The sequence below is a fragment of the Eublepharis macularius genome, chromosome 8 (genome assembly GCF_028583425.1).
Source record: "Eublepharis macularius isolate TG4126 chromosome 8, MPM_Emac_v1.0, whole genome shotgun sequence".
In the NCBI taxonomy this organism is placed as follows: Eukaryota; Metazoa; Chordata; class Lepidosauria; order Squamata; family Eublepharidae; genus Eublepharis; species Eublepharis macularius.
In genome coordinates, this window is record NC_072797.1 from 14,672,362 (window position 1) to 14,697,235 (window position 24,874).

Here is a 24,874-nt window from a genome sequence, read left to right on the forward strand (position 1 = left end):
TGGACCATTTCAAGCCAGGGAAACAGCACACGGGGATGGCTGGGCTCCCATCTTCATATGTGCGATGGTCCCACTTGACATCTGGCACTGTTAGGGTTGCCAGCCTCCCAGAATTACTACTGATCTCCAGACTACAGAGCTCAGTTCTCCTGGAAATAAATTGATGCTTCTGAATGCGTACTGTAAGGCATTCTACCCCTCTGCTCCCCAAACCCTGTTTTCCACAGACTCTGATGACTTGGGGAAAAGCAGCTCAGGGGCATAATGGAGTTGAAGTCTGTCGAGCCCTTGGGATCAGGGGATATATTGGGGGGCAGCTGGTGAACCTTTGAGGGACTGCATTAGGGTAGGATCACCACCAACTCCGGCATTGGGAAGATTTGGAGGCAGTGCCTGGGGAGGGTGGGGTTTGGGGAGGAGAGGGAGCTGTGTGTAGCTGTGTTGTCATAGAGGCCACCCTCCAAAGTTCTCTGAACGTCCTCTGTGGAAACTAGGCTTGCCAACCTCCAGGTGGGGCCTGGAGATCCCCCAGAATTACAACCGATCTCAAGATGACAGAGATTAGTTCCCCTGGAGAAAATGGCTGCTTTGGAGGGCGGACTCTACGGCATTATGCCCAGCTGAGGTCCTTCCCCCCCAAACCCTGCCCTCCCCATGCTCCATCCTCAAATTTCCAGGAATTTCCCAACACTGAGTTGGAATAACAACAACAACAACATTCAATTTATATACCTTCCTTCAGGACAATTTAATGCCACACTCAGAGCGGTTTATGAAGTGTGTTATTATTATCTCCACAACAACAATCACCCTGTGAGGTAGGTGGGGCTGAGAGAGCTCTGAGAGAGCTGTGACTGACCCAAGGTGACCCAGCTGGCTTCAAGCAAATGAGTGGGGAATCAAACCTGGTTCTCCATCTTAGAGTCCTGCCACTCTTAACCACTACACCAAACTGGCACCAAACCCTAAGGGGATCTGATTTCTGTAGTCTGGAGATGTTGTAATTTAAGGACAACTCCAGATCTCACCTGGAGGTTGGTAACCATAAATTGGGGATTTGCTAATCCTTCATATAAGATGGGAAGTATGCATACTTATATGCTCTTGTGAGTATTAATTGCTGCTGGGATTCTATAGCTGGAGAGGGCTGGTTTATATTCTTAGTGCACCCCTTTATCTGCTCCAGGGCAAAACCCGTTCTTGGCTGAGACAGAAGCGGCTGCTGCCACAAATTCACCTTTAAAAAAAAGAAAAGAAATATTAACAGACTTAATAACAGCCTTTCCGTTCACTGCACATTGTTTATATGTGTAAGCTACAGGGACCAGCCACCTAATTAATGTAATTGTTCCTGGAAAGGGAGAAAGCTCCAATCCTGAATGGGGCTGAAAGCCTTTCTCCTTGTGCTCATTATCGAGCACCACGTGTGATAACTTGAGCTGAAGAAAAGCCAAGCAAGAGAGTGGAACACGCTAGTTTCACTGCAGTGGGGCAACCGCAAGCTGGCAACTGAACATTGTATTTGCGGGTGTGTTTATGTGTGTGTGGGTGTGTGCATCACCTAGTGGAATTGCTTTGCGGAAGGAAGGATTTCCTCATACAACGCCTTATTAATGTATGATCTCTGCTGCAAGATTAGCCCAGATGACTTTTTAAAAGATGATGGATAGGTTTGTCAATGGCTAATAGCCATGAAGTTAAATTTGGATATGTCTTGTAAGGAATTCTGTGACAACATAAGGCAAAAGGCACTAGTTATTTGATACGGCTTTGTCCCGTAAAAACTGGGTTGATAATTTATTGGAATGGTATGGGTGAAATTGTATAAGTTGGTTTCTTTTACAAAAACCAGTGGATATTTTAAAAAAATAACATGGAAGCCAAGAGCAAAAGTCCTTCTGGAAAGGAAGGCTTGAAAGGAAAAAGGAAATTCTCTGCTCTGCCCCACTCTTTGCTCACTTCCACAACTCTTCTCTGTTCTAATCCACAGACCTGACTTTACTTAGGCGGAGAGCATTTCTTTCGCCGGCCAATCCCTTTGTTCTCCAGCATCCTCCTTCCGCCCTCAGTTACTGCTGCCTTCCTGTCCTCCAAGTCAAGTTGCCAATCTCCAGTCTGGAGCTCTCCTGGAATTGCAACTAATCTCCAGATGACAGAAATCAGTTCCCTTGGAGAAAATGGCAGTTTTGGAGGGCAGACTCTAAGCATTATATTCCACTGAAGTCCCTCCACTTCCCAAACCCCACTTTCCCCAGACGCCACCCCCAGTATCCAGGAATTTCCCAATTTGCAGTTGGCAACCTTACTTCCAGGCAGGGCTTTTTTTCTGGGAAAAAGGTGGTAGAACTCAGTGGTAGAACTCAAGATTGCACAATGACATCACTTTGGGTCAGCTGGAACAAGGGGGGAGTTTTTTAAAGTTTAAATTGCCCTTGGCGAAAATGGTCACATGGCTGGTGGCCCCGCCCCCTGATCTCCAGACAGAGGGGATTTTAGATTGCCCTCCGCGCCGCTTTGGCGGCACGGAAGGCAATCTAAACTTCCCTCTGTCTGTAGATCAAGGGGCGGGGCCACCAGCCATGTGACCATTTTTAAGAGGTGCCGGAACTCCGTTCCACTGTGTTCCTGCTGAAAAAAAAGCCCTGCTTCCAGGCCCTCTCATCAGAACTGGGTTCTGTGCCCATGTATCATGCCAGAGTTTTTTTTTCTTTTTCAAGAGTGGGAGGTAATAAACAAGTTCATCTAATGTGCTGTAATTTAAACCAGTTCTGCCCTGTCGACTTCAACAAAATTTCCATAATTTATCTGTTTATTTGATCTACTTATACGCCAGCCTTTTTCCTGAGCATGGCAGGATCCAAGGTGAGCAAATAGGGTGATTTAAGTAGGGTTGCTTCCTCACAGAGGTTTTCCTCCATGTCCCTCCTTCCCCAACCACCATTATAGCAATTGTTTTTGGGTTTCCCCATGGTATTGTAGTGGTTAAGAGCGGCAGGACTTTAATCTGGAGAGCCAGGTTTGATTCCCCACTCCTCCGCTTGAAGCCAGCTGGGTGACCTTGGGTCAGTCACAGCTCTCTCAGAGCTCTCTCAGCCCCACCCACCTCACAGGGTGATTGTCATGGGGATAGTAATGACATACTTTGTAAACCGCTCTGAGTGGGCGTTAAGTTGTCTTGAAGGGTGGTATATAAATCGAATGTTGTTGTTGTTTGTTGTCGTTGTTATTATAAGGTCATCCATTTTCTGGCTATTTCCCAGCTCTGCTGCTAGTTTTCCCAAACCATTCCTGATAGATTTTTCCTAAAAGAGTATACCCAAAATTGCTTCAGAGAAAGGGTAGATGGGAAGATTCCACACCTCCTGTCCCGTATCTGGTGTCATTTACACACACACACCCATCAATGGGCTTTTTTGCCAAATCGTTTTGAATCCCTAATAGATACATCACTATAGCGTTTTGTTACACTGCAGTGATATAGCTGCTGTTGTTCTTTTTCTTTTCTTTTTTTAAGTGGGCAAAAAGCATTCTGGATGCAAAGAGGCAAAATGCCAAACATGAAGGGATACTGCAGGGAAATACCTTCATGTGGAAACTCTGTTGTTGTTGCAAATGCCCTCTATATTTACAACAACAATGGAAACACAATGGGAATCATTATAGGTTGTGAGACTGGGATGTGAGAAGGGAAGAAAATTCAAGAAGTAACACAGAGAAGGAAAACGAATTAGACAACTTGTGTGAGAAAGGCACAACAGAACCCTATCCTCTTTGGCAGCAAAACCAAGGTAAAAAGGCTGCTGGAAAGCATCTTTAGCCTGAATCAGGGTTTTTTTTCTGGGAAAAGAAGTGGTGGAACTCTCAAGAGGGAAATGAGGGAGAAGCACATGGGATTCTTTGAAATCATATTATTTTCATGTGCTGTTGCAGAGTATTTTTAAGAGGTGCCGGAACTCTGTTCCACCACATTCCCACTGATAAAAAGCCCTGGCCTGAATTATGTGACTTATAAATATGAGCATCCCAGTTTGTTTTCCAGCATCGCCCTCATTGCAACGGATGCCGAGTCTCTGCATAGGAGGCGGGGGAGAGAATGAAGGTGATGAAACCAGCGTTTGTCGAGGCAAACCAGGGTCTGAGGAATCATCTGTATGGCGAACTCTAGCTTCACAACCTACCTGTACTTAAAATAAATCAAGGTTTTGCGTTATGTCTGAGCTGAGCCCTCATTTTCTGTGAAGTTTCAGTTAAATTGTTATAGAACCTACTGTATACATTTCTAGCTCCCGTGTGCAAGATTCAAGTCTGGTAGCAACTTAAAAGACCAGCAAGGCTTTCCAGGGTATACGCTTTCAGCCCAAAAGACAACTAAGTGGGTTCTAGATCAAAGCAAGTCTGAATTCTCCATAGAATTGGTGTAGTGGTTAAGATCAGCAGGACTGTAATCTGGAGAACCGGGTTTGATTCCCCACTCCTCCGCTTGAAGCTAGCTGGGTGACCTTGGGTCAGTCACAGCTCTTCCAGAGCTCTCTCAGCCCCATCCACCTCACAGGGTGTAAACACTCTGAGTGGGTGTCAAGTTGTCCTGAAGGGCGGTATATAAATCAAATGTTGTTATTATTATAGAAACTGAGGCTATTGGACTTTGGTCACATCATGAGAAGACAAGATTCACTGGGAAAGACAATTATGCTAGGAAAAGTCGAAGGCAGTAGGAAAAGAGGAAGATCCAAAACAAGATGGCTAGACTCAATAAAAGAAGCCACCTTCTTTGGTTTGCAAGATCTGAGCCAGTCTGTTAATGGCAGGACGTTTTGGAGGTCTTTTGTTCATAAGGTTGCCATAGATTGGAGGTGACTTGATGGCACCTAACATACACAAGCTTTCGAGAGTCAAGCTCCCTTCATCAAGTAAAAGTAAAAACTTTAAGGTGCTACTGGACCCAAACCTTGTTCATCTACTGCACACCAACACAGCTGCCCACCTGAAACTAGCTCCCATGCACATCTCCAAATTGCCCTGTTGCCTAGTGGTCTTCTGTGTGCAGCATGTTGTTTCCAGTGGGAATTGGCCAGATGATACTGGAATATTGCAACCAGGATGGGAAGGGAATAGCTACCATCTGGTAGTCAGAAGTCCAGTTTGCAGAGTGAATCAGCCTGTCATGAACACAGATATGAATGGTGGAATGTGAAACGAATGTGCTTCACATTTGCTCTGAATGATGCACTCATGTTTAAATTGCCATTTGTGTGTGTGTGTGTGTGTGTGTGGTTTAAATCCACTTCTGTGTATTTCATCAACCCAACCTTTAATGGGATGCACGCTATTCAGGGCTGACACAAGGCCGTATGGGTTCTCTCTGTATGGATAAATACAACAAATGAGAGCCAAACTACAAGTGACGTCTTACACAGGTTGGACACTAGTCGGCTTCCCTCAAGTTCTGATGGGAAATGTAGGTGCCCTGGTTTTACAGCTTGGCTCTCCATTACAGCTGCAAGACCAGGATGCCTACATTTCCCATCAAAACTTGAGGGAAGCTGACAAGTGTCCAACCTGTGTCAGGCGTCACTTTTAGTTTGGCTCTAGGAAGCAGAATTGTGTCCTGTGATGGACAGAGAGCTAAGTGAAGAGGAAAAACTGTTTTAAAGGGGCACTATGTTTTCAGGTTTGCTCCCCCCCTTCCCTGTGTTTCCAGGCTATTATATATTCCAGCAACGTCTTCTGAGGTAATGTAGTCTTGAAATAACCAGCATTTGCTGATCGCTGCAGAACAAATAAGATTCTAACCAGAAAACGTTTGGTGTTCTGTCTCTCTCCTGGGAGCTGTCTTTGAGTTCGCAGCATTTGGCCTACATTCAGACAGCACACATTAGCGCTTGATGGATGAACCAAACATTTGGTTGCTCCAGTGCCTTTGGAACTCACTGCTTTTCATGCATCAACAATCTGAGCCCTGCCCACGCAAGGAAATACCTTCAGACGTATTTCTGGACATACTGAGGCCCTAAACTATATCATGTTTAAGATGGGTTTACCAAAAACATATAGCAGCCCTGTGGCACAGTGTGGTAAGCTGCAGTACTGCAGCCCAAGCTCTGCTCACGACCTGAGTTCGACCCTGGCGGACACTATGGCCGATTCCAGACGGCCCTCCCCATTGCGAAACGTCGCGCGTCGTCGCGCAGAAAACGCGAAATATCGCGTTTTCTTGCGCGAGTTTTGCGCGATGTCGTGCAAAACTCGCGCGAGAAAACGCGATATTTCGCGTTTTCTGTGCGACGACGCGCGACGTTTCGCAATGGGGAGGGCCGTCTGGAATCGGCCCAGGTTCAGGTAGCTGGCTTAAGGTTGACACAGGGCCAAGCTACAAGTGATGAATGACACTTGAACGGCAAGTGGATTGAGTGGAGGGCAAGTGAACAGGGAGAAATACACTTGCTGTTCAAGTGTCATTCGTCACTTGTAGCTTGGCCCTCAGCCTTCCATCCCTCCGAGGTTAGTAAAATAAGTACCCAGTTTCCTGGGGGTAAAGTGTAGATGACTGGGGAAGGAAATGGCAAACCACCCTGTAACACAAAAAAAAGGCTGCCAAGAAAACATCATGATGCGACGTCCCCCCATGAGTCAGTAATGACTCGGTGCTTGCACAGGGGACTACCTTTACCTACCAAAAACATGTACTATTCTGACATTAGATCCAGAGGAGTTAGCCGTGTTAGTCTGTAGTAGCAAAATAGTAAAGAGTCCAGTAGGTGAGGTACTGTGGTTAGCATGTCAAACTAGTAGTGAAGGGCCCAGGTTGAAATCTGAATGACCTGAATGGCGATCAAATTCCCACTCATTGGAGTTGCAGGCCTCCAGGTGGGGCCTGGAGATCTCCTGAGATTACAACTGATCTCCAGACAACAGAGATCCATTCCCCTGGAGAAAATGGCTACTCTGAAAGGTGAACTCTCTGGCGGCTGAGGTCTCTCCTCTTCCCAAACCCTGCCCTTCCCAGCTCTGTCTCCCCAAAATCTCTAGGATTTCCCAAACCCAGAGCTGGCAACCGTAATCTGCCTTGTGACTAAAAAAAAAGGTGAGTAAAATAAATAAATAAAATAATACCACTCAGCCATGAAGCTCTTGGGGTGACTTTAGGCTGGTCACGTACTCTCAGCCTATCTACCTCAGAAAATAGAGGAGAAAATTGAGGGGAAGGGAGAACCTGAGATGGGGAAAAACTTTTTAGAGCAAAGGTGTGAGGGACTGATGTGTAGGGATGTCTTTCATCCTCTGGTGGGGCCTCCAGGATCTGGCTTCTGCTGACAGTGGGGTACCACACCGTGAGGAGGATTTTTTGGAAGGTCCTGGGTGGTTCTCTTCATAAGCTGCCTCCTCTTAAACCTCAGAGGCACGCAGCCACCCACCTCATCCTCAGCTGCCTGAGCCCTCTTTTATGGAGGCAGCTCTAGAGCCACCCCAGTCCAGAACCTCACATCCTGTCTCATCCCAGAGGTTGGCTGTTTTGGCAAGGGAAAATTCTGCCTCTCCTTTAAATGGGACTGTTGCCCCTCCCTGTTCCCAAAGCAGAGATGTTCCAGGCTTGGCCTCTCCCCGCCAGTGGTCATGGCAGTTTGGTCCTTGTTGCCAGCTCCATGTTTAGTCTTGCCATCCTCCAGGTGGTGGATGGAGATCTCCCAGAATTATGACTGATCTCCAAGTGGCTGATTCCGCACACGTTGGATAATGCACTTTCAATGCACTTTATCAATCGTTTGAGGTGGAGTTTTTGTTCCGCACACGAAAAAATCCATTCCAAATGATCTATAAAGAGGATTGAAAGTGCATTATCCAACGTGTGCGGAATCAGTTCTCCTGGAGTAAATGGCTGCTCTGGACAGTGGACTCCATAGGATTATAAACTGCTGAGTTCCAGCCCTTCCCAAACCCCGCCTTCCCCAAGCTCCACCCTCAAACTCTCCAGGTATTTCCCTACCTGCAGCTGGCAACCCTACCCATGTTTGCCTGGGGACTTCACTGTCACCACGGGACCCATTGGGATGATGGTCACCACAGCACTCTGTGGGCCCAACAGGCCAGGGCCTCTAGCCTGGGGCAGACCTCCATTGCCCAGCAAGTGGGTATCCAGGGGGGTGTCAGCTGGGCAGGGATAAGTCCAGGGCAGCTGGGACAGGCTCTGGACAAAGAGTGAGAAAAAACTAGATTGATTCGTTCATTCCAGTTACATGTGCTTCGAAGTCCAACAGAATGCACCAGACTCAACTAGTTTAGGTAGAATACAGTTTAGAGAGAAGGGACTGATTTGTATAATTTAATTGCATGCTCATGTACTAGCATCTGGCTGTTTCAATGCAATCCCCACCCCCCTTCTAATTGTAGAATATGAATCTGGAAGGATCACAACCTACACAGTTCGCTCTGCTTTGCATGTCTCGCTACAATTTGCAGACTTGTTCTGGCAGAAATATATCTGGGATCTGATCATTATGATCTAAAACCAGATTATTCAAAGCAGGGTTATATATGCATGATGCAGTTTTATTCCTGTACTGCATACTTCCCAGTACAACAATATAATGTTCTCATCTACAAGGAGCCGAAAGTAGATTCTGGAAAAGTACAGAGAGAGGGAAGAGAACGTTCATCATGTCCCTCCCCGCAAGGGTGCTGGCTGGGTCATACAGCAAGTGCCACATGCAATTACCTGGGGGATTGCTATTTTTTTCACCGTATACCAGCAACTGCCACAGTGTTTATGAGTGCCGGGAAATTGGTACTCAGCTGCTCATGGAGCAACAAATCTCCCCTCAAGAAACTGTGATATTGCTCCTTTTGGATGCAAAATCTGGCAGTTCTCAGGTGGAACAGGAACGTTAACACTCGCAGAGAGTTTTGCTATCCCCTTGATTTAAAAGGACCCAGAGTTTTGCTTTGAAGCGTTAAGAAGCAATAGTTTAGGTAGCAATAGTTAAGGTAGCAGTAGTTTCCATCAGGAAGGCCAGTTGGGGCTTGAACACTTAAACCATGTCCCCTCTCCCCACACAACTCCAATCCAATTTGGGCCTGCTTGCACTTGTAATTTGCCTTTTGAGATCCAGGATCATTGTAGCATCTGTTTTGGTCCCGTATAGAGATTTAGAATGAGGAGAGTACATATATGTTAAGCTGCTACTCACAAAAATTCAGGCTGTTTCTACATTTCAGGAATATTTTGCCTAGGTACTGCTTTGCTTCTCTCACTCACTGTCTTCCCTTGAGAAATCATAGCTCAGGACGGGAATGAAAATCTTGGATGTTCTCAAACACATTTCGTGATTCAGTGGGGCTGTTCTTATATTCTTTTCAGATGATTTGGTGGATGGGTTTGTGTCATACGTTTGAATCCATCTGGCCACTGTATTTTAGAGTCAGTGTGGAAGGTACTTAGTGTCAGAGTGGGAATAAGGAGATGACAACAACAGCATGTGCTTATATACCACTCTTCTAGACAGATAAGTGCCCACTCAGAACAGTTTTTAAAAAGTCAGTGTTCTTATTATCAGACCTAGGTTCAAATCCTAGATCAGTTGTAGAAAAAGAGAACTTACCGTTTATTGAGGTAGATTCCATTCATAGCAATACCTTGGAGTGGAAAGAAAAGAGTCCTAGTCTAAAGCATTACCGGCCCTGAAGCATGGCCGGCTATTTCAGCACCGAGGCTGCATGCGGGTGTATGGATGAGGCCTTCATGGTGAGAGCTCTGAAAAAATACATTCTTCCGTTTGGAAGGCCATGAGGCAAGAGAGACTATTCCAAAGGAAACAGAAAGAGAGGAGAAACCAGAAGGAGTTCCCACTTTAATTAATTTTTATTTAATGTATTGAATTTCTAACCCACCCTCCCCACAAATGGGTAAAAACATTGTTAAACTATAATAACAGTAAATACAGTATAAAATTAATAATATAGTACAAAGTACAGAATACTGTTTAAAACCATAAAACTATATCTGACAGCCGCGAAGATATTAAAAACAATACACCAACAGGGCAGGCAGGTCATAGATATTTCAAATAAACAGCGGACCAAAGCCACAGCAGAGAAGCCTACCAGGTAGCCCACCCATACCTCAGTCACTGCCGTAGGCCTGGCAGAACATCTCCCTCTTACAAGCCCGGAACTGTAATAAGTCCCACGGGGCCCTGATCTTGGCGGAGAGAGAGATCCACCAGGCTGGTGCCAGGGCCAAAAATGCCCTTAGGGTGACTCTACACGTTACTTTTTTAATGAGCCAATCTGTGATCCGCGCAGTCACACAGCAGCTCCGGGGAATGGCTTCTATAAAGAAAGGAGAACTCAAAAGGGCTCAGGAAGCTGCCACCAGTGTAGGGAGAGCTCCTGCCTTTCCCCCAAGCCTTTTCTCCTGTACACAAACAGTACGGAGGGGGGATGTTTCCCCATTTCTTCTGCTCCACGTGGAGGTATTGTGTGCATGTGCAGCAGCAGAAATGGGACCCCCCCCCCCTTTGCGTTGTTTTTACTTGGAGAATAAAGCTTGGGAGAATGACAGGAGCTCTCCCTCCCCAGTGGCAGCTTTCCAAGCCCATTTGCACTCTCCTTTTATTAACAGAAGCCATTCCCTGGAGTTGCTGCGTGGCTGCACAGAGCACGGGTTGGGTCCATGTTGAACTCGGAAAAGAAGTAACATGTAGAGTGACCCTTAAAGAAAGAGAAGCAGCTTACTTATCAAGAGAGTAATACAGAGAGAGAGAGACACGCTGCAATGTTGAGTCGCCTATTGCAACAGAGGGATGGGATGGGAGCTTGCCAGCCACAGGAGGGCAAATGGTAAGCCTAGGTGGTTCTGGGCTATGTGGGGCTTGAGTAGTCTACAGGCAAGAGACCTCAGGTGCTGCAGAGGCTCTGGGGTGTAGGGTTTAGGTTCCAAGTCTGAGTCAGGAGGTAGGGCTGTATCACAGGGCAAGGGAGGTGATCTAGTCTCTTGGAGGAGATTGGGGGGGGGCGATGCCTGGAAAGGGTGGAGTTCCTGGAGGATGTGATATCACTTTGGGTGCTGCCCTAGGAATTTCCTTAAAGCTCTATGGGAAATACCATAGAGAGTATGGGAAATTCCTAGAGTGCCACTATTACTGCCCTCCTTCTGTATTTTATCTCACAATCCTCCAATTGGCAAAGGTGCCAAAGGGATTGCTCGCTGATCGGCAAGCCTATCTACGACACCCCCAAAATATCCTGCTCCCAGCTGGATTTCTGGTCCCTGTGATACCAGGGTCTGCTTGTTTGTGTCCTTTCCTGGATTGATTCCCAGCCAAGGAGAAAGGCTCTGAAAGGACTTAATTGGGAAATCTGTCTGAAAATCCACAGTTGGATCATATATTATGGGCCTTTTGTAGTCTCCTCTTTCAGCTGCATTAGCAACAAGACAGGAGCCGTAAATAAGCTGGGTGCGAAGATCCTCCACTAATCAGTCTCAATTACTTGCTTATCTTGGGGAGAGAGAAATTAAAACAGCCTTTCATAGCAGAGCGCTGTGTTGATTGGGAATGCGGAGTTATCGTCATGAGCAGCGGCATACGGCTGCAGAATGTAAACCAAGAAAGTAAGATGCCTCTCTTGTTTTTCGCTTATGCTCGAAAGGTCTTTTTGTGAAAAAAGCTGGTGCTGCTGATTACCATTTCTGACGCCCATTTATATCATTTACTTAGCTATAGTTACCATATACGGGCTACAGAGATGGCTCAGCCTTCAACCGATCAGTGTTTCATTAGTGTTATGCCCATTTTCCAGATAGAAAATTGAGGCCTAGAGTTGTTGCCTTGTTTTTTGCCCGCGGCGCCTGGGACTACATGGATATGACCTGAAAGCGCAGGCTGTGTATGTGGTTAGTCCTGTGAAGATGTTAAAAAACATTGGTTGGAAATGTTAAAAAACAAGTGTTGGAAATGAAAAGAGCATGAAGGTTCTCTGTTTCATATGTGGTGGACTTGTGATAAGGCTAGAGACTTCTGGTCTAAAATACGTACTGAAATGTCTTTAATACTCCAAAATAATGTAGTTAAGAATCCAGAAATGTTATTGTTATCCTTGCATTTAGAGGACATTGATAGAAGGGATAGAGTAATACTGTACTATGTGATAATGGTGGCAAGAACTTTGTATGCACAATATTGGAAGAAAGAAGAAATACCGAAAACTGAAGAGTGGATACAAAGAGTGTTATATATGGCGGAAGTGGACAAATTAACAAGGAAACTGAGAGAGCAAGATCCAAAGGAATTTTTTGAGGACTGGGGGAAATTGAAAAAATACTTAGAAAAAAGATGGGATGTTAAAGGACAATTATGGTCTTCTGAGTGTTATTAAGTAAGATACGATATAATGTAAATCTTTACCATTAAGTTTAAAATGACAAATAAGAGATAGTATTTGTAACAAGAAACGGGGGGTTGAAGTGCTGTTGGAAGTCAACAGAGGAAAGGGGGAGGGGAGGGGGTGGGGAGCATATACTATATATATAGGGGATAATTAGTAAGATGTAATAACATTATGTATGTTATGTTAACCATCCAAAATTTTTTTTAAAAAAAAAAGATGTTAAAAAACATTGGGCCTGCTGGCTTTGATCCAAAGTCAGCACGTAAGGCTAAACTTCTGCAGCAGGTCCCGTGCATGTAAAAGAGATGTTCAGCTGCTTTTTGCTACAGATGTTTGTCCAAACATGCAGGCATTGCGATGGGCCACATGACTGCAGTCCCCACATTCTGCGAAGATTATTCTAAATGTCTGCACAGGCATACAGAGGTTGAAAGAGAGAAAGAAGTTGCCAACTCTCCTGCGATTGACACCTTGAGACTCTAGAGTGTTGTTTGGCAGTTGAACTGATAGCCTTATTCAGGTGTTACTAGGGTTCCCGTTCCCCCAGTAGAAGCAGGTGATCCCCCACTCCCAGACTCCCCTTGCCCCCTCTCACCTGGCCAGAGTGTGTGTGTGGGGGGGGGTATGGGAACAAGGCAAGAACCCCCAACCCTGGGAGTGTTCTCCCGCACGCTCTAGATCGCTTCTGCATTGCACCAGGAATTATGTCATTCCCGGGGTGATGTGGAAGCGGAGGGGCTATTTGGGTAAAAATTAGCCTCAAATGCTAGATTGGCGGGCTGGTTTTTACCCAATTGGCCCCTGGTGTGATCAGACACTGCTGCATCGCACTGGGAATGATCTCATTCCTGGCATGATGTGGAAGCATTGTAGAACACATGCATGCAGCGTGCATGCAGGGTACGTATTCCCGTCACGCTCTTCCCCCATGACCCTCCTGTTCCTCTCCTTGAGTCCCAGGGGACCTGGCAGTTGGAGAAAAGCGAGTTAAAAATAATTTAAATTTAGAATTGCAATGGACCTTGAATCAATAAAGAGTTAGGTGCTTTGTTTGCTTTTAAGAATATTTACTTCTAAAGGGAAAAGGTACAAAAAAAAAGAACTCTATTGTCTACATCTTTACAGTACGGAGTACAAACTTAAAAAAGCATGAGCAATGGAGATTCTTCCTCCTCCTTCTTGACTGCTGAGAGAAATCACCTCACCTATTGACCAATAACAGTTTACAAACACGTCTCAGTTTCCCTGGCTTTCAATCAGATAAAGCTATTGGCTCTCTGCCAGGTTTTTCTTCCAGGTCAATACAAACAATAGAACACTAGGTAAACACATTGCCCGCCTAATGACTGAATGTCAGACCTTGCTGCCTATATTCCAACACTGGAAACCCTAAGTGTTCCATTTTTCATGCTCCACATATCAGGAGACTGTACTAAGCACTGTCCCTTTGATGCACATAGTTACCGTTTGTGCGAATAGGGCAACACGTTTGTTTTCCAGCTTTGTTGCAGGTGTGTGTTCGCACATACGAAAGCTTGAAAATACACATATTGCCCTATTCACACAAAGCAACAACTGTGTTATGTGAATTCTACTGCACGAAATACGAATTCTATCACATTTTTATCCCCTACCCCACTCTTGCCCAAGGATCTTAGGGTGGTGTGCAATCTTCTTTTCTATTTCATTCTTACAACTTCCTGTGAGGTGGGTTTAGCCGAGAGAGGGGCTGGCCCCAAATCACCCAGTGAGCTTTTATGGAGAGATAAACCCAGGTGTTCTCAGGCCTAGCCCTACTCAACAGTGATTACTCAGTTGAGCACAGAATCTGATTGGAAACTGGTGAGCCATCAAGGACGTTGCCGTACAGTCAAGGAAGCACATTTTTGTTGTGTATCTGCAGTCAATCAAGTTTCTACACGTGTGGCATGTAGCCGTACCAGAACTCCTCTCCAAGACAGGAACAGTTTTGGCATTCCAAAACTTCACAATGGGCTGGCAAAAATTTTGAGTGGTGATGATGACAAAGAAGGCTGGCATTACACTGAAAGTACTTCTGCAAGCTCTTTGAATGCACAAAGAATCGATCCATCTCCATCCCTGCTTGTATTTGCTTTTAGATGAATTTGCAGTTGGGTTCTGGCAAGGATTGGTTTCAGAATATGTTGGGGGTTTTTTTGGCAAAGCTTCTAATCATGCAGATAAGCGGATCCTGCAGTGAAGAACTGGGCAGTTACCCAGGCCAGTTGTATGTGTTAAGGAAAAATTTCCTTAAAAGTACTCTGCATTTAGATTATATTTCCCCACAGCCGTCACCCACAATTAACTAAGACACCAAACAGTGATCCATAAAGAATTAATGAGCTTTATTTGCAATAAAACCCAGTTGCAGTGCCATGTTTCGACACATGCATAAATATCAGCCATAGCAGAGAATCTTATATACTTTCCAAAGTTAATTGTTTACAGAAAAGAGATAAAATTGTTATACAAAACTAGATACAAGCAATTCTTCAGAATCAAATTCTTCAGGAGACATGACACAAAACAAATCTGATTGAAAAGACAGTAAATTCTCTCTGTAATATAAACAGGGCTTTTTTTCAGCGGGAATGTGGTGGAATGGAGTTCCGGCACCTCTTAAAAATGGTCACATGGCTGGTGGCCCTGCCCCCTGATCTCCAGGCAGAGGGGAGTTTGGATTGTCCTCTGCACTGCCGAGCGGCGCAGAGGGCAATCTAAACTTCCCTCTGTCTGGAGATCAAGGGGTGGGGCCACCGGCCATGTGACCATTTTTGCCGAGGGCAATTTAAACTTTAAAAAATTCCCCCCTTGTTCCAGCTGACCCAAAGTGATGTCATTGTGCGGTCTTGAGTTCCACCACTGAGTTCCACCTGAATATAAACATACTCCATGTCTGCTGCCACAAAGGAATTTTGGGTGTCTTCCTGGGAGGGAGCTTATTCAAGCTAAATTCTTGAGTACAAAGTCAAAACAAGAGAGATACTGTCCTTGCAATGGGGCTTTCTAACCCTACTTAACCATAGTGTCAGAAGGAATCGGCTTACAAGGAACAACTTTTGCCTTCTGTGTGACAGGTCAACTCCAATAAATACTCATACGTAGGTCTTTTAGAATAGGGGTCATAGAAATTCCTAACAGTATGAGCCACTGAATGACCAGAGAGAGAGAGAGCCAGATATGACATTCATTGTCTTACATTCATTGTTATTACAATTGGCAGTCCCTCTCAGCTGGACCTTGACAACTGTGTAGGCATTTTGGTACCTTTTAAAAACTTGCTCGCGAGTATGAGCTAGGAGTTTGGGCACACCTCCTCTTTTGCAAAACCACCAGTGTATGAAAGAGAATGCCTCCTGCCAGTTGTTGAGCTGAATTTGCTATTCTTCAGAAAACGAGAGATAAGCTATATCACTGAGCAGTTAATAATGAAAAGACAGTATAGACATTAGAATAATTGTTACAATTCTGCGGGGGTGGGAGATACAAGAGGCATTATCTTACCAAATGTCTGACTGCTTTGTCGAAGAACAGATGGAGAGAATTTTCCTGGACCACGGAGTCTTCCCCCACCACCGCACACACAGACATTAATAATAGTACTTAGCATTTTTGGAGTTCTTTTGAATGTACAAAACACTTTGAATACTTTATCTCCGTAATCCTTGCAGAAAGCCTTGATGGAAAGTCAGTATGGCTTTTTCCATATATGCTACAGCTTGAGAAATTCCTGGAGATTTGGGGATAATACCTGGGGAAGGTGAAGAGTCAAGGAATGTGATGTTACATGAAATCCACCTTCGAAAGCTGCTGTGTCTTCCAGGGGAATTGATCCCTGTAGTCTAGAGATTAGTTGTACTTCTGGGGGAACTTCAGGGCCCACCGGGAAGTTGGCAACCCTACTTATATGGGGAGCAAGGTAGAGAGGATGGAGGCTGTTGACTACCTGTACAGCTTGTTCTGCCCGTGTCCAGGACAACAGGCTTCAGAGGAGAAGTGTAGGAAAATATAGCAGAGTTTGTGCAAAGATTGCGCATTGGAAGTAATGAGAATAGATTCACACACACACTCCAGTGTAGCTCTGTAAAATTGCTTTACTAAAGGATAAAAAAATAGGGTTACATTTGGAGAAAATAATAAATTGCTAAGCTGACTACATCTTGCTAGATAAGAAGTAAGTAAGAGAGGAAGTAAGAGAGGAAGTGAAGTGAAGTGAACAAAGAGCAATAAAACTTCAGTATATAGCATCAATTAATTGCCCCCAATAAACTTAACTGCCCAATAGAAAATCCTAGTCTTACTTCATTATGCTTAGTGACTCCCCTTTCTATGGCGGGAATCTTATTCGAAGCTCTAATGGTTACATTCAAAGTATGTTTACTAATTAAGTAGGTAACACAAACAGTTTAACTCTTTCATGACTGAAATGAAAACACTTGCTAAATTCCTACAAGAAGCCCATTTCCAAGTCATCAGAATTTGAAATTTATATCGATATTTTTCTCTCTTACTTTACATGTCTTCTTGTTTGCTAATTTTGGCAACCATCGAACATGGAGTTTCATAATGTCATCCGATCAACACTGTTATTGTTGCTGTTTATTTATAGTCCACCTTTCTCACTGAGATTCAAGGCGGATTACATATTGAAAGTGAATGCAATATAATCAATAGCTAGGAGTCGGACAGTCACAGAGCAAAATACAACATGATCAACAGTTAGGACAATCAAAACAGATATAGTAGGGTATGGTAGACTCAAAAATGAAAAACTAGCAGAAAGTCATTTGATTATCATTTGATGGATGCAGATGGATTGTTTTGGAAAAGCACCGCAAATCATGAGGTTCTCTTCCCTGTGATATGAAGCGGTATAGTCACAGGAAGGGACTATATCATGCTAATTTTTTTTAAAACCCTGTTTCTCAGATCACAGGGTTCTCAACATTCCTATGAGCAATTACATAAAGCAATACCAAAAAGCAGCTGCCTGGAAGATCCTAGCAACCAGTGGGATGGTTGGAGTGGGGACATGGGGGCAGGGGCTAGCATCATGATTGTGATGATGTCATTTCCGGGGGAAACTCAGACACAATGTTGGTAGTTCTAGGAATCACCAAAACTCTGTGGTAAAACCATAGAGTTTTTGAAAACTAAGTGGTAAAACCCTTAGTTTTACCAATGAGTTTCTGGCAATTCCTAGAGCTACTAGTACCAATTTCAGGTTTTCTCCAGAAGTGACGTCATCATGCTTCCAACGGTGGTGAAGTTTAAAAAATTTTCCTCCAACACCGCTTGGAGTGATGAAGATGGGCAATAGGAGCTCATGACACTGTGGCATTGGCACTGTACTGACTTTCGCCCTGCATTCTGCTACCACTGCTCCATGGAGCAGCAGAGGGGGACTGGAGCTGCAGAGCAGGAGTTCTCCAACCACAGCAGGAGAACTGGTAAGCACACAGCTTGTAAGATTTGCCTTTTTTTCAGATAGATCAAGACAGGTAGCTGTGTTAGTCTGTTTAGCAGTAGAAAAGGGCAAGAGTCCAGTAGCACCTACATGACTAACAAAATTTGTGGTTGGCTATGAGCTTTCGTGAGCTCACTTCTTCAGATACATACCTTTTCGGGTTCATACCTCTACTCATCCTCCAATGTTATTTATGCTATCACAAGTCAGCAATGCCCTTCCACCCTCTACACTGGACAAACTGGCCAGTTTCTTCGACCAAGAATTAGTGGGCATAAATCTGACATCTGAAACCACAGCATTCAAAAACCAGTGGGAGAACATTTTAACCTTCCAGGACATTCAGTTGCTGATGTAAAAGTAGCAGTTGTCCTACTGAGGAATTTCAAAGGGAGACTAGAAAGAGAGATTGCTGAATTGCAACTGATAACGAAGCTTGAGAAATGCATCCACTTGGACTGAACTGAGACAAAAGCTTCCTGTCTCATTTCCAATGCTGATTTCTCCACACTCACTACCCCTCTGCATACCCCATCCTGTTCAATCACGCCTGCTATTGTCATTCACCGACTATTATCATTCATCTTCTGTAATCACTCCACTCTCCTAGATATAAGGACAGATGGACTCACATTCTAGCTGTATCTGCAGAAGTGAGCTGTGGCTCACGAAATTGTGGCCCTACCACAATTTTTGTTAGTCTTATAGGTGCTACGGGACTCTGGCTCTTTTTCAGAGCAAGTGTACAATAGTGGCTAAGAGCTTAAGCTGAGGTTGAAGAACTACATGGTTTAAATCTTGCTTCTATCATGAACTCACTAGGTGGCCTTAAGAAAGCCACTTTGTCACAGACTCAGTGATCTGCAATACAGAAGTAATAAAACTGGTCTACCTCACAGGAGTGTTGTAAGGATAATGCACATGAAACGCTTTGAACTCTAAAGCATAATGTAAATACATTACTCTTTTTTAGTTTTGTATGACTTTAATGAGAGTTATGTCCAGTCAAAGTTGTAGTACGTTTGTGACGACAAAGCCTTGAACGCTGGTTGGCTGAGCTGATGTGATGTCACGGAATGCCCATGTATATTCCAGCTGTTCAGGGAATAAGCAGTCAACTTTTGTGACCAAAGGGAAAGTTGTCAGATTGGCAAGGGTCAGAACTTTACAAAGACACTACAGACAAGAACAACTTTGTAAAGCTTTGCTGAGCAACTGGAAAAGGCCCAGAGAAGCAGGAAAGCTCTTGGACAGAGCTGAAAGAAGACTGCCAAGTAAGCCGTGGAATCCGTGGGGAGGGTGAGAGGAGAAGGAACTTAGTTGTAGAGAGCACGAAACTCTTGTCTGTTGTGGCTTTCATTTTCACTTCAGTGTTGCAAGCTGACAATCCTAAAAAAGAAGGAAACCCTCACGGGAGAAAAGAAAATAATACAACTCTTGGTTCAGTTTAAAGCACAAATGCTAATAGTCACTTCTGTTGTTTCAGGTATAACCAATAGGATGACCAAATTATATCAAGAGAACTTAATATCATGAGTATTCATATGGCATTCATATAAACATTCATATAAGCAAGCAAGGAAACTTTACTTTGGATAACGGGACCAATTACACCCAGAGAAGATACGGTGTGGTCTCCTTTTGTGACTCTCCCGGACTTTTGTTTCCTTGCTTGCTTATATGAATGTTTATATGAATGTCATATGAATACTCATGATATTAAGTTCTCTTGATATGATTTGGTCATCCTATTGGTTATACATGAAACAATAGAAGTGACCATTAGCATTTGTGCTTTAAACTGAACCAAGAGTTGTATTATTTTCTTCTTTATTGGCAGTTTCACACGGGAGTTGCCACTGTTGTTTGCTTTGACAATCCTAAAAAGGCAGCAGATAAGACTCAGGGACAGGGTGGCAGTTGTATTTGGCATATGGATTCGCGCTAACGAGATAAATTCTTTCGCTGCAGACTTCTAAAATAGCGACACCGTATATATGCCACTGAGGACAGCGCCTCATTTCTATAGCTATTGATGCAAATATGGGCATAACCGAGAGACTCTTTTTCTTCTTTCAGGGTTACCTGTCGGAAGGCTTAGTGACAAAATGGTATCGATCTCCTCGTTTGCTCCTCTCGCCTAACAACTATACCAAAGCCATTGACATGTGGGCGGCTGGATGCGTTCTTGCCGAGATGCTAACAGGGAAAATGCTCTTTGCCGGTAAGCTTCTCCCTGCTGTGGAGCTCTGAAGATCCTTTTACGTGCTCGCATTTGTTCCAGACGCTACAGGAGAACCCGCAGAAATTGAAAATACCTGCAGGCAATATTGGAAACCGTGAACATCCTACTTCTGTATCTTTTTTTAAAAAAAATCTTTTTTCTTGTTCCCCTGAGTTTGGAAATTATGTTGGAAAGGCAATAAAAAGGGGGGGGGGGATAACAGTCGTTCTTAATTTAAGAACGGCAGTGATCCCCCCCCTTTTCTATTACCTTTCCAAAATAATTTCCAAAATCAGCGGAAACCAGAAACATGAATTCTAGGACGGCTGAACCTGTGTTTCTGCCTTGAAGCCCTGACTCTGTTTTTCATATGTAGAACTACCCATTCTATATTAAAAGCATAAAAAATCTTGTTCTGGTAGACCTTAGAGAATGAGAATGAGAGTGAGTAGAAGAGTACCAATCCATTTCTATCAACTGAAATAAAAAAGGACACTGAGGCACCCAGATGAACAGATGTGTCAGGCTATGGATGACAGGATACAGCAGACAGGTCTCTGGCCCATTTGCAGTAAGACACAAGACAAATGGATTTTATTCAGAAATCAGATCATTTCCATATGCAGGTCCATAGGACTACTTAGAAGCAAAGCAGACATCTAAGCAGCATGAGTAGAAGTAGATAGGAATGACATCACGTGAAAGAGGCTTCTCTTTTCCCCTTCTGGTTTACTCCTCTCTCCCCCCTCCCAATTGTAAACAATACCTTGGTGCTTTCTTTGCGTGAGAACGTTTCACATATTTGTGATATCTCGATGAGTTACTAGGAGGCAAGACATAGCACTGTCTGGGAATGAGCACAAGGGCATAAACACTGGAAGCTGCTACGGTTCAAGAGATAACCACCTGTGAAAGCCTGAGAAATAATAGTTATGACACTAGCAAAGTGACATTGGGCCATAGCAAGATACACTGTGTTCAGTAGAACATAATCAAAATTGGCATGGATGGGGCTCAAACATGACAAGATGTTTTGATCATTTCTACTAGACCAGATGCTTAGATATGCTGTCTGATTCGACCAGTGATCCTACCCTATCTTATCACTCCTATTCTATAAGCAAAACTTACCCGTTTATTAATTAAAATCTTTACCACCCATTTTTCCTTCAGGCTCAAGTATGAACTATTACTCCGGTCTAAAGAGCCTTCCGTCCCCTTAATGAAGGGCTTTGACTCTTAAAAACTGATACCTTGAAAATCTTGTTGGGTCTTCAAGGTGTTACTGGACTTAAATCTTGCTGTTCCTCCAACTTATGTGGCTCTTCCTCCAGCTTAACGAAGAGAGCTTTGATTCTCAGAAGCTTATACCTTGAAAATTTTGGAAGAAGAGACACTTAAGTTGGAAGATGGCTGGATTGGATCCACCCAACTATCCCCGTTTCTCTCTGTTCTCCCACCACCCCCGCAACAACATACCATGCCTTCTGGAGCATGTTCAGTTGTCATCAAGTCATTTTAGGTGTTATATGATCTCAGTGGGGCCTGCCACTTTACTGTTAGATGCAGTGATTTTGCAGGTTGCAGGGAACTGGCTGCTCTGACCTGAATAGCCCAAGTGAGCCTGATCTCATCAGACCTCAGAAGCTAAGCAGGGTTGGCCATGGTTGGTAAATGGATGGGAGACCTCCAATAAAAGCCAAGAGTCCTATGCAGAGGCAGGCAATGGCAAACCCACCTCTGTTAGTCTTTTGCCATGAAAACCCCAGTAGGGTCACCATAAGTCAGCTATGACATGAGGTCACTCTCCACCACCAGGGAATTGGTCTCTGTTCCAAATGAAAACTTCTGTGTAACATGAAAATTTTCATGCTACTGTATTACAAGGAGTTGGCCAAGTACCTCTTCTGTATCTCAGACAATCCAAATCATTATGCACTGAGGCAGCTGTGACATCCTGACCAAAGCAGAGAAGTCTGATTGCCTTTCTTTTCTGCAAGCCCAGGGCTTTTTTTCAGCTGGAAAGCAGTGGAACGGAGTTCCGGCACCTCTTGAAAATGGTCACGTGGCTGGTGGCCCCGCCCCCTGCAGGGAGAGGGGAGTTTAGATTGCCCTCTGTGCCAAAGTGGCGTGGAGGGCAATCTAAACTCCCCTCTGTCTGGAGATCAGGGGGCGGGGCCACCAGCCATGTGACCATTTTCAAGAGGTGCTGGAACTCCGTTGCACTGCGTTCCCACTGAAAAAAAGCCCTGGTTTTCATGCAAGAAAACTGGGATGTTCTGAACCTGCTTGGGCTCTCTCTTTTGTTTGTTTGTTTGTTAAAGAAGCAGTTCCCTGCAGCTGCTATGTGACTGCAGGGAGCATGTTAAAACCAGTGCATGTCCCAGCAGAAAAGTATTATCTAGAGGTGCCCGCAGTCTGAGCAACATGCCTGGCCAGCCAGCATATTTGACTCTCTCTCATTCCACACTCTGACTCATGATCGTTCCACTGTGGTCCCCCCACCCTTTCCCATCACTGCCACAAAATACGCCTGTGCGTGCCATCAAGTCGCAACTAACTTGTGGCATCCCCATCAAGGGGTTTTCAAGGCAAATGAGGAGCAGAGATGGTTTGCCATTGCCTTTCTCTCCAAAGCAGCCCCAGTATTCCTCAGTGGTGGCCCATCGAAGTGCTCCTCTGCTTGAATCCAGTTGGGTGACCTTGGGTCAAGTCACAGCATCTCGGAGCTCTCTCAGCTCCACGCACCTCACGGGATGATTGTCATGAGGATAATAATAACACACTTCGGAAACCACTCTGAGTGGGCATTGTTGTCCTGAAGGGCGTTACATAAATCGAATGTTATTATTATTATTATTATCACTGACCCTGCTTAGCTTCTGAGATCTGGCGAGATCAGGCTATACCATGCCCCCTTCTAGGGTTGTCAGGTCCCCCTGCCCTCCAGGAGTTGGGGGCCCTGGCACCTACCTGCTCCGTAGGTCATCGCACAGGCTGCGGCCACCCCAGAAGTGCGCTTGCAGTCCGAGGGGGGCAAAATCAGGCCCAACTCGGCCTGGAACGGGCTGCTGCTGAGTGTGGGAGTGTGTTTCAGGCCCGAATCTGCCAGGATCAGGCCCAAATTGACCTGGAAGGGCCACTGCAGAGCGTGGGAGTGCTCCAACACTCCGCAGTTTCCCGATCCAGGTTGATTCAGGCCCAAATTGGGCAGGATCCGGCTGTATCAGGCCCACGGAAGCGTGCCACACCCCCTGGGGGTGCACCCTGGGAGGCCCTGCCTCCCCCACCAGCCAGGTATAGAGGGTGGGAGCGGGGACTGGGAGTGGGTGCCAGCAGGGGGACTGGCGATCCTACCCACTTCCCTTTCGCCACAAAATACCAGAGGCCTAAAAAGAAATATATGACAGTATTTCAGATAAGAAAGATCACTGTCGTTCCCTCCCGTGCCTCTTGTTTCTGCTTTTGCATGTCATTCCTTACTAGAAAGCCAAAAGCAGTGTCTACCAGGGACGACTGCTATTTGAAACATAAAAGTACGAGTCATAAGGGGCCATAAATCCTATGAATTTCGTATCTCCCTTGAGAAACTTCCTAAGAGAAAAAGGCAGGAAATGGCTTCTGATACTCTTCCAGTGCAACATCTTTCCCAAAGGACTTAAAAAAATTCTCCTGCACCTGCTGGAAAGCGGGCTGAGCCCCTTCACAACAGTTAGAAATATTTATTCAGGAACCCAGCAGACCCCCTGATGCTACTTAGCAAATAAACATCCCTCCTTTTCCGGCTTGACCTAACTCTTTCCCTTTCTTCTTTTCCGTTATGATTGCCCGTTATTTATTTTGCAAGACAGCAGGACTTTAACACCCTTGTAGGCAGCTGTGCGAGGCTTTCTCTAAATAAATAAAAGCTTCATTAAATATGGATTCTAGCTCTTGGCCATCCATACGGTTTTATCCAAGGAGACCTGGGCCGTTTCCACACGGTTGACCTTATTCTGCAAAATAGAGAAATCTTGCACGAAATCTCATGGGAAGACGCTGTTATTGCGCAAAATTTCGCGCAAGATTTCGCTATTTTGCAGAATAAGGTAAGACGTGTGGAAACGGCCCTGGTAGAGTTGGATTTGCTTAGAGCAGCAGTGATCATTTTTTCCAGTCTTGGGGATCAATTCTCTCCCCAGACAAGCTGCTTAGGAGTAGAAGTGGGAGAATGGGGTTATATCAGTGCTTAGTCTTATGGCCCTTTCTTACATGCGGATCACCACTTTGGGGTCAAGAAGCAATTTTCTCCAGGCCAGTTTGGCCAGAGATACTAGAGGTTTTTTGCCATCTTCTGGGCATGGAGTAGGGGGTCACTGGGGGTGTGGGAAGAAAGTTGTGAATTTCCTGCATTGTGAAGGGGGCTGGACTAGATGACCCTAAGGATACGTTCCAACTCTATGATTCTGTGATTGGAAATCTTCTCCAGATGTGGTTTCCTTGCAATTCCAAGGTGTTTGTCCAGAGAGGATCCAGCTGCCTGAATGTCGATTCACACATTATGGATTATGCAGACTAGGACTGGGGGCATGTGGCAAAGGGACATGTGGCAAAGGGTTTTCAGCTCCCCTTCCCATGACATTTTTCCAAACCTGAGACAGTCCTGCAGTGGTGCTGTTTGAAGGATCTTACCTGTCTACTTGGCTGCATGTGAATTTCCCCACAGTCCAAACATCACATCGACCACTGCAAGTCAGCAAATGGGCATGGAGTAAGGTTGCCAGCTCTGTGCTGGGAAA

General features: G+C 44.9%; 1 protein-coding gene across 1 annotated transcript in view; it reads left to right on the plus strand.

Moving 5' to 3' along the window:
* MAPK4 (mitogen-activated protein kinase 4) overlaps positions 1-24,874 on the plus strand; it is a 62,746-nt gene that overhangs the window by 21,290 nt on the left and 16,582 nt on the right. The window contains exon 2 of the mRNA XM_054987152.1: positions 19,952-20,096. Coding sequence (XP_054843127.1) covers positions 19,952-20,096 — 145 coding nt within the window. The remainder of the gene's footprint in view (positions 1-19,951; positions 20,097-24,874) is intronic.